Raw genomic sequence first — 18,474 nt, 5'->3', positions numbered from 1 at the left:
TTACACACAATTATTAGTCCTGCCTTTCTAAATAAAAGTTATCGTTCTATTTAGGATTGACCAAAACTGCTAGGTAAAAATAATGCTACCAGTGACTTAGTGAACCAGTCAACGCATCATGGGTGATAATATTCCCAACACACCATCCATACAGTGGCGTGCCAAGGTTTTTTGGATTGAGTAAGTAAAAAAAATAATATTATTATCACTATAGCTTTTTGACTAAGGAGGGTCTATCATGTTCATCATACATAATGTCTCTGGATATGTACAATACTGTGTTACTAATTTGATATTATAGTATTTGAAATAAATACTAGTTTTTTAAGGTGTGGTTACACTATAAATACATTTATTGGTTGCATAAGACATTATTTGGTTGTTTTTATCCCACTTATTGTCCACTGTAGCAGTGTATTTGGTGACACCGCAAGAAAAAGTTTTGGCAGACTTTTATTGACTGTATGTCACCAGTTCTCAATAATAATGCCTGTTTGTGAAATTGTTTCTGCTACTTTATATATTGTTAAGTGTCCAAGTGCTTATGGTGTGGTTGATTCAGATACATAATAAAAATATTTAGGATAGATTTAACATATGAATAAATAAATATCAGGACTATCTTGCTGCTTTAATCAAAATAAACATCCAATATACAATTATTATATATACTAATAATAGTTAATAAAGTATAGAGGATTCTATATGTAATAAAAATTTGAGATTCCTGGTTTTTTAAAATAACATCATGCTATTACCATTTAATAAAACTGATAAAAAAATCTTTAACTATTAGTATAGGGTTAGTAATTCCATTGAAATATCATTTTCATAATGCAATGTATTTTATTATGAGGTGATAAAATAATAATGAATAATATAAGATTTTAACATCACCAGAACTTAAAATTACAATTATATAAAGTTATTAGTCATTTTATAGAAAACCTTTAAAAATGTTCATGTCAAATATTTTAAAGTTTTAATATAAAGCGAAGATTATTCCATTAAATGATATTGATAATTACTATTACAAGTAGCTTAAAAGGAAGAAAAAATTTAATAATATTAAGTGGACTTCATTTCATTTTGTTCTTTTCGCTGTTGTACCATTTCTCTGATGTTGTCTTCGCTTTCTCTGAGATTTTTCTCTAAATACTGTTTATTGTTCTCTAAATCGGAAGTACGTGTTGTTAAAAGTGATATTCTATTCTTTAGATTACTTTTAATTTCATCTAAATCTGTTAAAAGAAACATTCTTCCCACCGATTCGTAAGTTTTAGTTTCAGGTGGTAAGGTACTGATTTCTCGCTGAGTGACATCTGCATAATGCAAAACTCTTTTCAATACTCCGATTTGGCTGTCTATTACGTGTATTTTCTTACTAGTCTCGACCATTTTGACTTGCAACTCCACGAACGCTTTTTTTAATTCCAGATCCACAGGCTTAGACATATTTTTAACTTTAGAGGAGCGTATCGATTCTGTAACTGAATGTGAAATGTTGGGCGTAAGGTTATGTATAATTTTGTTTTTTTTGACAATTCACAAGTAATATTTCTTAGTTTATCTGTCCTCGTTTTCATCTTACAATGTTACCAGTATAATAAATAAAACAAGTCAACATTACACAGTTTTTTTTACTACATGTTGATTTTGTTAATGTAAATTGAATGTTGTAATACTTAACTTTTTAACAGTTGTATTTATTTGTTTATTTTTATATCTTTTTTATTTTAATGTTTGAATATTACTCAAATTCTACGCTTCCTGTTGATAATTTTATTTTTATTTTACACAAAAATAAAAATGTTAATAGAAGTTATTTTATTTGATTTCGATATTTAATAATTTTTAATAAAAAAGAATATTGCTATGTATATTTTAAACATGTTCCTTGTAACATCACTTTAAATAATACATTTGATTCAAATGTGTATCAAAATTTTTTTTTCGAATGGTCCTTGTAATATTAGACTTAAGAACTTATTTAAATACATATATTTTTTATTTATATGTAATTATATACACGTATAGTAGTATCTTATAATGAACGAAGTTGGTTACTAGGCTTAAGCATAGACAAAACTAAACAATTGTCGGATATCCTCGTCGTTTCTCTACATTCTACGTTGTCGGTATAGTTTTTATCTCTTTCGCGTCTGTATCGACTCTCTCTTGAGTGTCTCTAATGTGACATGGCGTCCATCAAGATATATCACGGCCTCCTGTAAAACTGTTTTAATGACAGTGGGCTTTTATTGCATTTTATTTCAGAGGCCGTAATAAATAGTACATTTGCATTGATGGTAATGCATGCAAGGAAACCTCAGCGAATAAGCGATGGGTACGATATGTTTTCAGAAGCTTCGGCTTTGCAATCTGTAGATGGCGGTCGCCGATTGAGTTTTACTGTAACTCTGAACTGAAGGACTAAACATTTATGTTTGTTTCAGGTACTTTGACAAGCACCAGACCCATCCGTATCAGGTAAGCGCACCCGTGATAGTCATAGAATCTATTTATGGGAATTGGATCATGTATACAATTTTTTAAAGAAAATGGGTTTTAAGTTGATTTAGGTATTTCTGTACGTAATAATACTCTCCAAATATTCTTTCTTTATTACTCTTAATATTTTTTCTGCTATGGGAAAATTTAAGTGAAAGTTTAAACTGATAATAAGTTTTTTTTTAAGTTTTTCTTATTAAATTATTTAGGAAAGTTTTAAAAGTTTTTAAGTTATAGTGGAGTGGCATTTTGTGTGTCATAATAGGAAAACATGAACACCTAAGTTTATCCAATTCTCTTTAATAAAAAATGTGACACATGTATTGTGTCATAACAAATACTCATTTGTCCTAAATGTGCATGCAGCTAAGACTATACAATAACATTGTATGGAAGCAGATGTAGCTAGAATGGTTTTTAGCTCCAGTAAAATCCTGTTACCTAGAAATTTGTTATGCTATAATTTAATTTTTCTCATTTGTATTAATATAAAAAACTAATGTCTTTTTTTTTGGTTACAATTGTAATGGTATGTGTATTTATGATGCAGAAGTACAATTCCAAGAGAACTGTTAATGACTACAGTACTTCTGACAACCGCTACACACCACTTAGATCCCCCAATGGCAATGTCTCGGGACATGGGCATGGTGGCCATGCTGGCCACACGGGCCACTCAGGTCATGGGCACCACCACTACAGTCACATGGCCGAAGAAAGAGAATATATCACACACACATCAAGAAACTCCTATATCCAAAAAGGTTCTGAAAAGGAGAGAGATAGAGACTACAAATCCTCTAGAAATAAGTATACAGGTCAGTTAATTTATTAAAGGAAACATTGATTTATCTTAGAAAGTACTTTATATTGATCTTATTTTAAATACAACTTTATCGAAGTTAGTACCATATCAAATTCATTAGTAGAGTCAATATAATAATACATTTAGTATTATAACATATTTCAATATTTTAAAACATTTGTCTCAAAAATATCATTCTAATTCAAGAAAAAATAATAATTTTGTTTAATTTTTCTAATTTAAATACATAGAGTGCAGTGTTAAATCATTGTCATTAACATACAGTAATATAATATAGTGAGATCAAAAAGACTATTTAGTGTATTTTAAAAAAGTATCGTGAAACAGGATTTTCTATTTTTTTAATTTTCCTTTATGTAATTAAAATGTAATAGTTAATTTGTGTTGATTAAATGTTATAACATTTGTGTATGATTGGTTCCTGGATTATATTGATGAATTAGTCTAATTTTTAATGAAATGTTTTATGTTTGTAACTAGTAATGTTATAAAATTTTCTCAATTTACGTTTTGAGCTTGCGTTTTGCTAGCGTACAATTGTTGAATTAATATTAATTATTTTATTATGATGAGGTCTTCAAAATAAATGACTATTAATTTGATTAAAATTAGTTCTACAAACATTTTATCTATAACCCTATTAAGTTAAAGAAAATTGTTAAAAATATAAAAATACTTACTTTTTTTGTGTGGTTAATGGCAGCAAGCGAATAATTTAAGCTTTACTTTTAATGTAACTTTTTGTATGCGAATTAATGATTTATTAAATTAACCTGTACCTTGGGGCTTTATATAGTAAAATAAGTTTTGAAAAACATTTGCAGATGTCCGATCCCCTAAGGAGAAACGTATCAAAGACAGTGAGAGGGAGAAAAATAATCATGAAAGATGTGAATCGGAGAAAAAAAGTAGGACTAGTGGCTTGAATAGTAGTGTTAATAGAAGTAGTAAATATGACAAGAGAAGTGCACCATGCTCATCTAGCGTGCCTGCAGGGAGTGAATGGTCAGAACATATTAGTTCATCAGGAAAGAAGTATTATTATAATTGTATCAGTGAAGTGTCACAGTGGGAGAAACCTAGGGAATGGGAAACAAGAAGAACATCATCCAAAGAAACATATACAACAAGAAACAGTAAGTCTTAAAAAAAATTATATATTTTTTTGTAAATATCAGAGTAAACTTTGATATTTTTGTAATACTGCTCTTACAATATGCATTTCAACAGATTGTTTTGTAAATTTACATGACTGACCCCAATTCTTAGGAGAAATTTATTCATCCATGGTGAAGTATTTAACTTAACTGTATTTATTTTTTTGTTTGTGTCAGTTTTATTATAAGTTCTATCATACAAAATAAATCATTTTAATACTATTAAATGGAAAGAATTATAATTTTGTATTGAACTTATTGTTGTCTGTTTTTTATACTTAATGACTGGATATGTGTTTCTATAGCTATCATTATGCTATCAAATATTCAATGGTTGCGAGTTATGTTGTGAAAACACATTATTATTATCATAATCAGTATAATTGATTGTTTAACAAATATTTTGTATATAGATGCAGATTTCTTGGTGCTTTATATGTGTATATATACTGTATAACAATCAATTATTATGCAGCAAAATGATTGCTATAATAATTTTAAATTGCATTTTAAAATTATTTTTATATAATTTATTCATTTCAATTTTATAAGAGATATGTGATAGAGAGTGTTATTATTAGTGTTGTTTGTGCCGCTTTCATATTCTTAACCCTATGTTGCTGTGACATAACACAGATTGTGCTTGACGCATAGTGTCATATAAATATTTTTTTTATTCTTTTCAATTTAGTTTTAAACGTGAAAAAACTACGATTTTCAATATTTCTCTTCTTTTTTAGTCATTCAAGATGTAACACAGTATTTTTTATTCCATTAAAAAACCATTTGAACTGTTTATTAAGTCCACTTCTCTAAGTCTTCAGTTTGTCTTGATTTATCCGACAATTTACTTTAATTTATCTTAGATCTATTACTTACAAACAATAAATACCTACCGAGTTTAAAATACCTTTTAATTTAGGGCAAAAAATATGACTGGATTCGGGATGAGTAGTAACCATAAACATTCAACTATTATAGCAAACTGTATAAAATTTACTTTATATTCATTTATCGCGGGGTACGCCTAGTAAAAACAATTTGAAGGTTTGTTTTAATTTTAAATATTATCTCGTTCTAAAAATACACATGAAGTAGAATCTCGGTATGTCACATGTCACGAAAAAAGTCAACTTTATACGTTTCGAAGTACAAAATGCCGTAGATTAACGTAATTTTTTAGTTAACGGTTTATGTAAGATTTACATCAAACGAGACGTCTAGTCATCATTATATCTTCAACAAACTGTTTTATTTTATTATTTTTCTACTAACTCACACTTGACCAATAAATTTAGTATTGTATTAGGATGCATGCATGCGTATTAGTTTTTGTAATACGATTGACATTAGATTAAGCTTTCTGCTGTCCCGCTGTCCTGCGATACAATGAAATAAGACATTAAAGAAAGCCGATAATCGTAAAAGGTCAGTTAACAAACGGTCTATTTAATTCTCGGCAAATTTCCATTTTATGCTGTTGCCGATACCCGGTGGTTATTTTAAAATAAGGTTAATTGTATCGTAACTTTTCGGGATATTTTGCATTGAATGAAATCAATATTTTATAACTGTAAGTCTGATAGTGTTAAACAGGATATTTACATTTTTTGTAATCGTGTCTATAATTGAATTTGTTCACGTATTAAAGATGCAAAGTTTCTCGAGTTATTTTTGGACACAGCTTTTTATTTATTATTTACATGAATTAATTATATGTTTTATCAATCTTTATAAAAAGGAAGATAATTTCTCCAGTTATGGTTAGGTCTTTATTTTTTTTTCTGTGGCTTAATTTTTGTTTGATAAATCAGGGTATTTGTTTACAATAAGGGCCTTTTACTATCCGATTTTTTGGTAGAGATAATTATTATAAGCATAATAAGACGATTTTTTTTTATTATGTAGAACTGGCTAATGCTCCAGCTGTTATTTTACAATTCGATACTAATATAAAACCGTCTGAAGTGTAACATAGTGTAATTGATAATGTTCCAACTTTTATATAATTATTATGAATGAAATTTAATCATTCCGCACATAAAACACATTTCGCTAGATATCTAACTTTTCAAAGGACAATTGAAACATTGTTAATAAATGAACAATGTACTCGTTTGTACGAGTACATTGTCAACCAATGTAGGTTGAGAGGTTGCAGATAGGTGTGTGCACGAACGAGGATTCTGTCAAGCTTGGTTTATGTGTAATTTTACCGCTGTTATTAGTATCGTTGTGACTTATTGGTTATTCTAACGTTTAGTAAAACTGTTCGTGCTATCTATTATATATTACAATAAAAGTACATTTAATGTACGAGTCAAAAACTATATTTAAAATTATATTCACCCTTTCCAGCTGGGAATATATATATACATTAATACGTAAACATCGTTCGAAGGTTTGCCATAAATGTGTACAAAATTTGTTTCATAAAATTTGAATTGAATTTTGACCCCAATTCGCGCTACTAATTTACAAAAGATATCCAACAATTTTGTACGAAAGATAAGTAGATATCGGTGTTTAAAAATATAAACAATGATTTTTTTTATTGATCAAATAGATGAATATATTATACATATATATCTATTACATCAAAAAAAAAAATTCTTTTATTATATGTTTTTATTATCCATAAATCCATTTATGTGAAGTTCTTGTCCAAACCACAAAGTTTAACCCACAAATATGAAATTACTTTTTTTATAAATATTCATAAATATTTTAGTTGAAATCTTTCATAAATATTAGTAAAAATAAACACGACACGCGTTACGGTTTCAAGTCAATTAAGTCAATTACAATTTTTTTTTTCAATTTTTTATATTTCAATATATAGTATACATATATATGCATGCATGCGGGATAATTATTTAAAAACTTCTATATGGGTTATAATATTATTACTTTTTGATTATATATAGTATATTTTTAAAGATACAATTTTAACCTATTTTGCACACTATGTTTAATGATTATGCGCACTCATTATTATTATTACGCACATAGCTTCACTTGTATGTAAGTAACGTAGTCAGTATGTAATCATATCTAGGTAGCTGATTTTAACCTACTTTAAATAGTCGTACGAGTTGATATTTAGCAAGGATATGTTATTAATTAATAATAATTTGTACCATCGAGCTGATTGATAATGGAGCCAAGAGGAAGATGGTGGAGAATTCTTCAATGGTTACTAGTAAACATATCGGGTTCGAGTTGTAGTGTTTTTTTTTTTAATTATTACACATTAAAACTAAAAAACTTTACATTAGTTTTAGCTTTAATCTGTTGATTAAATATTTTTGAAATCAAAGATTAAAGCTTATAAATTAAAAAAAACTCTTTTTTTATGATTTACTGTGTAATGTAAACGCACACTTCAAATAAATAATAAAAACAATTATATATTTAAAAAATAAACCGTAATTCTCTTTCGCTACAATTTACTTTATCTAATCTGTATTGGAGACGACATACTGAGCGAATGCGTGGTTATTTAAAAAGTATATGTATGTAAAAATAGAGTATAATTTTATGTTAGTTGTTCTTTTCCTGCTAAGTCAGGGAATATGACTAATTTATTCATTTAAAAAGATAAATAATTTAAATAAAATACTACAATGACTTTTATCCCGAGCTAAACGCTTTTTACTGGCATCGTTTTAAATTCGCAGTTTAAAAACCTGCCATTTTAATGTTTATCTTAAAAGAGTAAACAAGTTAATTCAATATAAATATAATATTTACAATTGCATATATATGAAACTATAGATAAATATTTTTTTTTTGATTTCGTAAAGTCAAAACATCCTGGGCAAGGTATTCTTTTTTACAATCAATTTAGCAGATAGTTACAATTTAATGAATTTGAATTATATGTAAAACAGTAATAAAAAGAGTTTGTTACTCAATAAACTTGTGTTAGTATTCGTCGATTTCCATACAGAATATATAAATTTATGATTAGTTCACTATGTAATTTCATTTGAAAGAAAAAATAACTAAAAACTTAATCGCCGATTCTTATCAATTTAAACTACACCGAATCTATAACATGACGAATCAAAATGCTTGTCTACTTGAATAAAGTATAATTTGATATGGGGCTAATTACTGGGACGGGTCCATAAAAGTTATTGGGTACTGAGACTGAAACACGGATATTACAATATTTTTCTAAAAAAAGCTAATATTAGGTCTTCAAAAAATGTTAGTTTGATGTAAAAAACATGTTATTAGTTCTACATAAGTATTTAGAAAAGCTTTAACCGATGCTGAGTCTTCAATGGAACTCAAAAATAATAATTATTATAGTCGATGCCCTTGTGGCCTATTTCTAACTTGAGGAATCGTGGAACCAAACATTAAAAAAGGCGTGTAGAAAGAACACTTGTTACCACGCTAAGCAAGCAACTCCTTGCTACTTTTTATAAATTAGTGAATTACGTTTACTCCTCGTGTATCTACTCATGTATATGAGTATCAAAGTAATCTTTGGTCTGGTATATATATATATATATATTATATCTGGTATATATATATATTAGAATATGCTTAATATATATATCAAGCATATTCTCCCTTATCTCTGAAGCTACTAAGCCTAAAAGGGCTTAGTATCTTCAGAGCATAATATTTATAATTACAATAACGTACGTGTTTTTAAATTAGCATCAATAGTGTCTGTGTGTACACATAGAATATAAATGTATTCGAACCGAGACAAAACATTTGTACATGAAAAATTATAAGTAAATAGTCGATTTACAAAATAATATTATCCCTGGAATGTAGACTACAAGTCCACCAGGAACAACTTGCAAGTAATAGGTTCATCTTAGTAACAACGATCGGTATTAACAAAACGTTTCACTGTCGGTGGTACACGCAAACATCATTCTCTATAAATACAACGTACGTATGAATAATTATTTTAATGTATAGATATTTCTGTTGATGTACCGCGCGATTAACTTTTTGTATGGATACCTCAACCATGGCAGTTTGTTTGTACCTTTTGAAATTATGACTCGCTAAATTATTAGAAGCGAAATAATTTCCTTTATGTAACGAAAATTAAAGTAGAAACAATAGGTATAGTACGAGTAATTCGTTTTATTAATTTGCCAACCAAATTAAATTATAAAACTTAATTAAATTCTAAAACGAGGCAACTTCCATGTATATAGGAGCATAGTGTTTTGTCCGTGGCTTCCTGCGTGTTAGAGCTGTTAGGTTTGAAAAAGTAGCTTATGTCCTTCCTTGGGGTTAAAGCTTGCGTCATACTGAATTTCATCAAAATCGGTTCAATGATTTAGCCGTGACAGACACAGACAGACACAATTTCTATTCAAGTATAGATTTTTTTTTAAACTTTTTCTTTTAAATAGTTTATCTTATTTAGTAAAAGGATTTCAATGTCTTATATAACTTTATTCTTTAGTTCAACAAATGATTGCGACATAGAAAACTTTGTTTAGGTTGAATCGCGTACAACGACACATATTGATTAGATTTTTCACAGAAGAATAAAAATAGCTAAAATAGGATATTACCTTTTCAAAGGTCACTCGTGTTAAACTTGAGAGATAATGTCAAAGATGTATTGCTTTGAAAAAATCTCCAGCCAGTATAGAATTCTCATGTTTATTTATGTCTTCTAGGTTTCTACATTCAAGAAAGAACTAAGAAGGCTACGAATAACATTAAATAAATATGTAATAAGTAGGGTTAAGTTTTGCATGCGGATGCTAGAATTGTTAACGAGGTATAATTAAAAGCGTCCCAATAAAAAACCCTATCGTTATTTTAGAGGCCGTATGTGACGTAAGAACTTATAGGAACAGATTTTTACCTGTAATTCATCCAAAAACGATTGGTCACTGGTGTACAATAACTATTCGTTAAATATAGGAACCGGGAGTTATATAAGACGAAGATAGCACTAATTATATAATCGATTAAGGGATTCGAAAATCGAATCCCAAGTGAAATGACTGAAACAAGCTATCGTTTTGTAATGGCGATTGTTAATTACAAATTTAAATATTCTGTGGTGTTATAGTTGTCTTTTCTTACGGATAGTAGAATTGTCTTATGACTCGATTATTATATTAAAGAAATGATTCGAGATGTCGTAATTGTCGGGGTTAAATTATGATACCTGCTACTTACGGTTTAGAAGGCTGCGAATAACGCATACTATCCGTTATATGTATGAAAAATAAAGACAGATACTAGACTTTCTGTACGACATTTTATTGGCTTAACGCGGGGCTTAAACCCAGGTCGTTGGGTTCTACAGCATTGTTTCAACTGACTCGTTAGTCTTGGGCTAGCTTACAAAGCATATTATAGGAGTTAGAAAATATAAGGTGTTTATTTTATTGGTTTGTAATTATCGGTAATTTACATTTTCATAATGTTTCTCCATCGACAAACTTTTCGACCTCGATAACTAAAATAGTAATATTTTTCTATTAATTAAAATTATATCTATTAATTTAAATACTAGATAAGTATTTATACGTTAGCATGATAGAATCGATTTGTTTTTACTGAAAAAACATTCAGATGCAGAGTACGTATATAAATTAAAAACACTGTTATAATGTCTGGTTTTAATTAAATCTGTTGTATATTTTTATAAGTAACTTACTTTACACTCGTGACGAATTGATAATTCGATGCTTGGACAAATGTTGCCATTACAGTTTTAGTATATTGATAAATAATGTAAGGCCTTTAAAAGAATAAAATGGTGTTTACATTTATTATCAAACTACTTCGTTTATTTAATATATTCATTTAAAGAAATTCAAATATTTATGTTGCTTCCCAAGATATATTTGATAAATTTGATATTTTTTAAAAAACATATATAAGATTTTTCTTGGAAATGTGAGGTATATTAATACTAGGAACAAGCATAATCTATTTGTGTCTTAGTCGACAAAGAATATTGTAAAACTAATGATTATTAAATAATTAGTTTGACTTTGTGCAACCTTATTGTGCGATGCATTATAATATGAAATCAGATACAAAGTTTTAAATGTTATGTAATTTTTCAATGTAATTCAGATATAAATATACTCGTAATAACAGTTGTCCAAACGTAGTAATGTAGAGTTGCAATAGAAGTCAATTGAGTGCACTTGATCGTTTCTTGTTAGGTTTATATGCAATTATCGCGAATAAAAATTAAAAAGTAGTTAAAGTGTGTTTAAATTAAATTAAATTTTGTATTTTGTATTAATTAAAATATTCAATATCATCAAAAAATAAACAACGTGCAAAAAGTTGAAATCTCCATATCGTTAGCGTTGTTATAATATTGGATTATATTAGCGCGGTGACCGGAAGCGATTGCATTAGTTCAGTGGTCAGCGAGTGAGAATTATAGTGATACACTGTCCTGATAAGTGCTTTACATTAGCTGATGTATTTTGTTACACTATAGTGACAATACACTGGTGGTAGAACTTTGTGCGAGCTCGTCTGGGTAGCAGGTACCACCCACTCATTAGATATTCTACCGCTAAACAGCAGTACTTGGTATTGTTGTGTTCCGGTTTGAAGGGTGAGTGAGTCAGTGTAATTACAGGCACAAGGGACATAACATCACAAAGATGTTGGTTTGGTTACATCACCCAAGGTTGGTGATGTAAGCGATGGTTAACATTTCTTACAATGTCAATGGGCGTTGGTGACCACTTACCATTAGGTGGCCCATATGCTCGTCTGCCTTCCTATTCTATAATAAAAAAAATACATTTGCTATTTTCAAACAGTACTTAAAAAAATATTAGGATTATGTTTGAGAAGTCTGTCTCTTCTATTATATGAAAATTTAATTTTTTTTTAAACAACCACTAACAACCACCCACCATTCAAAGACTGTAAGATCAATGATATGACATTCAATGGATGTAAGATCGTTTAGAAAGCGACCAATATTGGTGGTAAAAATGGTTAAAGTTTTATAGTTTCAGGTGGCATTAGGTTTGCTCGACTGTGTTCCAAAACTAAATAAAAAGAGATTCTAAAGATCTACAATTATATTTATTTTTATTGTTATATGATGGGAACATATCAAAGTAATTTCTAGATAATTTATGGATTATTATTATTTATGGAAATACAAAAAATACTTTATTCAAGTAAATCTGTCATATTACGCTTACATAGTTCGTAACATATAATGCCGGGATGAGGTGAACCAAGTAATCGTAAATATTCGAAAAAAAAATATATTCAGTCTTTTATTGTTATTTGCGCCTCGCTAAGGATCGTTTTTGATTTTTTTTTTTTCAATGCTAGTATTTTTCCAGGTAAAATAATTTTTTTTAATGTTATTAGCATTTTGTAGCAGTTTAAAGTTTTAAGAATTTTAAATCAATTTTTTTAACCATATGTCAATGTCAATGTACAAATGTTTATAATGTACTTAAAAACATACTAATAAAACGTACCGAAATTGCAACTTTTTTGTTCCATGCACCTTGACAGGAACTTACGTATTTGCCGGAAAATACAGAGGTAGGTAAACATTTTGTTGCTTCTACGGTATTAATGAGAACTTATTGAACTGAATTAATTATACAGAAATATATTGCTTGCTTTAAAAAGTAAGATTTTACAAGATTTGAAAAAGGGAATCGGCTTACCACTGAATTTATTGTAGCGAAACTAATTCATGTGGATTGACCTAAATATGCAGTGATCGGCTTAACGAGCGTACCTTAATAACAAATACTGAACCAACAGACGAATGGCTTAGTTAGGGAGTAAGCTGACTGCCTGCCTCTGCTAACTGACTGCCTCAACAATATATATCTTAACATTGCTATTGTACAATATTGAAAAAGATGAACCAAAAGAATTCACAATTTTCTTAGTAAAATTTATGTCATTAACTTAGGCGTTTGTTTCATCCAGACAACAGAATAAAAATTCTAAAAATGTAATTTTTTAACAGATCGAGAGCGCGATAAAAGGTCGAGTTCTAGATCAGGGCGAAGAGAAACGGAGAAGTCAAATAAAAGGACGAACAGTACTTCAGAAAGATATTGGAGCGGCGGCAGGGAAGAGGACAGTCACGAGAGAACAAGGCAGAAGCATTCGTCGTCGCAACACGATGGCAAGGGTATGACATACTCAGTGATTGTATTGGTTAAGTTATTAAAAACAATCTGATCTTAAACAAACTGTAGAATGTACATATTGAAAATATTTCACCTCAAAATAATCATGGTATCATGTGGTCGGTCCTCAGATGGACAATCATTACAAGATATGGACATATCTCCGGACAGGAGCACGCCCCTGTCGGAGAACTCGTACGGCGCAAGGGAGAGCGCGGGCCGCAGCGATGGCAACGCTGTGCCGCCCGTCGTAGTGCTCGATAACTCCAACCAACAGGTAAAAGAAGAGAATTTCGATTTTTCATGTATTATTTTACAATGTAATAAGATATTTAAACAATAAGTGAGCAGGGATAATCGCAAGCCTACTTTTAAAATTAAACAATAAAAATGTTTTAATTGCATGTCAGTCGAATGCACTACAATAAAATCGATGAATATACACAGAGCGGTTCGTTATTGGCTGCGGCGTTACCGCGTATCGTGGGCACGGTGCTGCCGAGCGTGCCCTCGGTGTCGAGCGCGGTGGTGGTCGCATCCAACAACGGCGGCTCGCCGGGCAGCGGGGGTGACACGCCACACCGGGACGCGGGCCCGCCGACACCGACGCATTCGGAGAACATCGACCCTCACGCGCCGCCCATACATCTCGATAATGCGCTTCCTAGGAAAAGTTAGACATTATATATTATATATTTATTATATTAGCTGACACTCACTTTATTTGCACTTGTTTATAGATAATTGTTTATTCGAAATTATATGATAATATGATTACTATATATATAATAAGCTATTGGCCTATTCCGAAGGAGGAGTAAAAACAAATAAACAGCTTTAAAATTGAAATGACGCTATCGCATTGTACGAGTATTTAAATAAATAATATATGACATCCATTATGGTTTCTGGAAAAAATAATGTTTTGCATATCTGCCAAGTCGATATAAGTGGTTAAGTTGAATAGGCTTGTGTTATAAAGATATATTAATCAAGAACTGTTTGAATAATATAGCGTGGCAATTATCAAATCGCATAGAATAATATGTAAACCATTTTTGATCGGAATAGGGTATACATTGAATTCGTATGCATATATAATGTTTATATTTGCAGTTCATTTCACAATGTGTTTAATTCGCACATTTACAGGTTAATCTTTAAAAATAATACAAATTTGTTTCGTACATTATTAAGTTGTTTTCTTTAAGCCTGTAATTATCGATTGTAATATATGTATCCTATGTGTCATAGTGGAATGCCTCGGCAGCTATTCGTCTGTTGTTGGTGGGTCATTGCAGCACGGTCCGCCGATGCTAACGCCGTCGCTTGTCAACTACGTGCGGTCGGACCTCACCGCGCACGTGGCCGGCTGGGCTGCTGACATACTCGAGAAACAGGTCAGCATTATTTGCCTTTTATTGCGTGTTATATAAATATTTTCGTTTAATTGATTAGCTAAGTTAATTAAATAACTTTATTCCCTCCTGCGCTGCAGTATTTGAAAGTAGTAATTGTACTACTCTTATTCTGCTATACATAATATATTTTTATATAAGAATGATTAAAAGTACTTCACAAACTAAAATAATAATATTTGAACATAAACTTGCAAGCATATATGCAAGTGCTGCTGTGTGACTTTGTAAGATGGAATCATAGAATAAGACTATGCATTTACTGGCATGGGTAGCACCTTCCATAGAACATAAAATTGAGCAAAATTGTAATTGTAGTGTTCCCTTTTAAGAATAAATAAATACGCTCTTTGATAAAAAGTTAAAAAATAATATATGAAACGATCACTACGATTAATATTATTACAGGCCAATAAGTTTACCGAAGAAGCGTATCAGCTAGGCTGTCTGCAGTGCACGCGGGTGTCGGCCGAGCTCAAGTGCTCGCGTTCCGTCGTGCGTCACACTGAAATACAAGCCACACTGCAAGAGCAAAAGTAGGTGATTTTTAGAATACGTTATATTTTCATCTTTTTTTATTGGATGTTAATTTGCTCTTTTCTTAAAGCCCAGACATTGGGTATTTTTACCTAGAAAGTATTGCGAGCGTTCTGAAAATGTGTAATTTAATTGATTACGACGTGGTCTTATTTAATTTTCACTCTGATACCTCGTACCTTTGCCGGTAGCGTCGCCTTACTGGAAAAATGACGTCCAGATACAATCTTTTATGACAATATTTCCGTCTCACGAGAAATTATTTAACAACTAATTTTTATCGTAAAATTAATATGTTTAAGTACGAGCACCTCCAAGTCGACTCTAATAAGCGTTTTGGTCAAAACAGTCATTTTTATTCCACCGTGATTTTGATCCTGATTTTAGCTATTAGTTATTTCAGAGAAAATTTACTCTCCAGAATTATGCTCGAAAATTCGAAAAGAACACGTCGAAATCAATGAAAACACTTAATTTTTTGAACTCCTGGAAAACTTGCCAGGTAACCAGTCCTCTTTGAACAGCAAACGACTGTTCTATTATTACATTCGTAAAGTAATATATAAAGTCTAAGCATTATTTACTCTATTCCAGAATAATGTACCTACGTCAACAAATATCCCGGCTGGAGGAGCTTAAGTCGCAGAATTCTTTCATGTCGGAAGACTAGGGTCCGCGGTGGGGGGCTCCCCCGGCGCCTCCCACCCGCCTTTTCCTCACATCACCACTCTCGCCCCGAGAAGACGACGCATATTATCCATTCCGTTATTTTTCTATGTAATGTAGATCAAATGACTACTAATTGTGTTGTGTGATTCGATGTTAAATTATAAGCAATCGTTCTCGTGATCATACGCCGGGGTTGATCAATTTGAACAGTGCGATTTCTTCTTATTAGCTAGGCGATTACCACAGATTCAATTAAAATAATTCGCTCCGTAATGAATATAAGACAATTTTCAAGGAATAAGTGGAATATCATTTAAGTAGGTAGGTTAAGTAGTGCATATATTATTTGACAAGTGATCAGTGCACAATATGGGCGTAACTTCAATTTAATGAAAACAGGATATGCAGTGTTGATATAATTGGTAGAGGAACGTGTCTAAGCAGAACGCGGAAATAATTTTATAAGCTTTCTATTTGTACTAGACAGTTTCATTGACTTTCGCCTTCAATGTAAGGGTGCAGTGTTTTGTATCGTGTTTATTGTAAAGGTTTAAATTATTTAAAACGATACATTCGTAGAAAATTATCGGATTTTTTAAATGATTGTATTAATGACGCGACCGCGATTTTCACAGCGCGCAACATGCGGCTGCTGTTTGTTTTTGACCAATCGATGTATAAACTTTGTAAAAAACAAGTATTGTGTAATAATAATTATTAAGTAACCAGAACTTCTTGTAGCTTATGTTAGTTGATTTTAGTGAAAAAATCATATAAGTCTCATAAGTCACATCACATCTAGCTGCCTGCATTCACTATTCTACTTGAACCGGTTTTTTGTTTCAATACTTTATCGATACTAATAGAATAACAATATTCTTAAGGATATTCATCTATAATTATATCGGTGAACAGAAAACTATGTTCAAAATCATCTTCCATGTCGAACTTCATATAATATTGCTTGCTTTACCTAAAAAATTCTTCCAGTAGTAATGCTCGAGCTATAATCATATTTTTAAGTCTGTAAATTATATAAATACTGCTTATACAAGTAAACAGTGTTTATATGATGCTGTTGAACTATAAAATATTTATAAAAATGTTGTGAAGCCGTACCTTAAAAATATTATTTAAATAATGTGATTCGTCTTCTATGAATGTAATGTGAATTCAAATAGACAACCCATCTTTAGATAATAATAAAGTAGCAATAGTTCACTAGAAGTGTTTGCGTAACGACTAGAGTGTGATGTGTTCATAATGAACCCTAATACATCAAAAATCTAATTTACTTTTAACATTTGATATTGACTGCTGAGCTAATAATACGTGGATAATAAGTAATGTTGTAATTTCGATTATCATTATAAAATTATTATAAATACAATTTTCATTCTAAATATGTTTAATGAATATATGTTATTAATTATTACAAAATAATTGCAATTAACGAGCGTTTATCACCGTAACAAAATAACTACCTCGCAATTTCATAGATTTGTGACGAAGCCAGTGGCTAGATGTGGTATGGCCATAATTGATACCAATCACGAGATACGCGCTCGGCGATCGGAGCGCTAACTTCGGATAGTAGCCACGGGGCGCCACTAACAATAGCGATAGGTAGGTAAAAGAACTCCGGTCTAGGTCTTTTTATTTTTCTAATATAGGGATATAATAAATCGAATGTACGGCTGAATTGACATCAATACATGTAATATAATGTCAGATTAACGGAAGTACTGTGATACTCATTGACGTTCACACGTAATGATAGCGAGTAATTGTACTGTGTAAATATGTCTTTCTGGAGCAGTGCCTGAGGAGTTAGGTGCTCGCTGTGTTTATAGATCTATATTTATATAAGAAGCCGTGCGGGGCCCGGGGGATATCGCTCCGGTGAGGGCTTGGGTCGCCCTAGTCCCGCGGCGGCTCCATTCACAGCTCGCCTATCTCAACGTTTCCTTTTCATAACATCGTGACATTGGTTTTCTGATAATGTTCGAAATACAAAGATTTAACCAGTTTAAATAAATCAATTTCAAATAAACATAACTTGTATCAATTGCTTTTCCCAATTTCATTAACAGTATTGATTTATTCATCTTTATGCACTTATTATTATTTTACAATAGATGTAGTCATATATGTATTTTTTTTCCATTTTCATCATAAATTGTTTACAGGACTGCAAAATCATG

The 18,474-nt window shown here is 30.7% G+C and overlaps 2 protein-coding genes across 3 annotated transcripts; one reads left to right on the top strand and one right to left on the bottom strand.

Moving 5' to 3' along the window:
- Positions 1-77: 77 nt before the first annotated feature.
- LOC126780622 (WW domain-containing adapter protein with coiled-coil homolog) lies at positions 78-18,317 on the top strand. Of its 2 annotated transcripts, none has more exons than XM_050505238.1 (10): positions 78-180; positions 2,457-2,490; positions 3,062-3,329; positions 4,162-4,473; positions 13,481-13,648; positions 13,778-13,923; positions 14,094-14,319; positions 14,901-15,046; positions 15,473-15,600; positions 16,196-18,317. In XM_050505238.1, the coding sequence occupies exons 1-10, from the start codon at positions 119-121 to the stop codon at positions 16,269-16,271; spliced, it is 1,566 nt and encodes a 521-aa protein (XP_050361195.1). In that variant the 5' UTR covers positions 78-118; the 3' UTR covers positions 16,272-18,317. The 2 variants fall into 2 exon arrangements, with proteins under 2 accessions (XP_050361195.1, XP_050361196.1); XM_050505239.1 differs by lacking the exon at positions 78-180 and adding an exon at positions 2,167-2,347.
- LOC126780623 (prefoldin subunit 1) lies at positions 806-1,552 on the bottom strand. Its single transcript, XM_050505240.1, has one exon. It carries the CDS (start codon positions 1,453-1,455, stop codon positions 1,069-1,071), a length of 387 nt encoding a protein of 128 aa, XP_050361197.1. The 5' UTR covers positions 1,456-1,552; the 3' UTR covers positions 806-1,068.
- Positions 18,318-18,474: the final 157 nt, after the last annotated feature.

Source organism: Nymphalis io, chromosome Z (genome assembly GCF_905147045.1).
Source record: "Nymphalis io chromosome Z, ilAglIoxx1.1, whole genome shotgun sequence".
Lineage (NCBI taxonomy): Eukaryota > Metazoa > Arthropoda > Insecta > Lepidoptera > Nymphalidae > Nymphalis > Nymphalis io.
This window is presented reverse-complemented; position numbering and strand designations above follow the sequence as displayed.

Coding starts and splice junctions, on each gene's coding strand:
- LOC126780622 (XM_050505238.1), top strand. CDS start 119: ATGGGTGATAATATTCCCAACACACCATCCATACAGTGGCGTGCCAAG. Junction 181..2,456: donor GCCAAGGTTTTTTGGATTGA/GTAAGTAAAAAA, acceptor TGTTTGTTTCAG/GTACTTTGACAAGCACCAGA. Junction 13,649..13,777: donor GTCGCAACACGATGGCAAGG/GTATGACATACT, acceptor GTCGGTCCTCAG/ATGGACAATCATTACAAGAT.
- LOC126780623 (XM_050505240.1), bottom strand. CDS start 1,455: ATGTCTAAGCCTGTGGATCTGGAATTAAAAAAAGCGTTCGTGGAGTTG.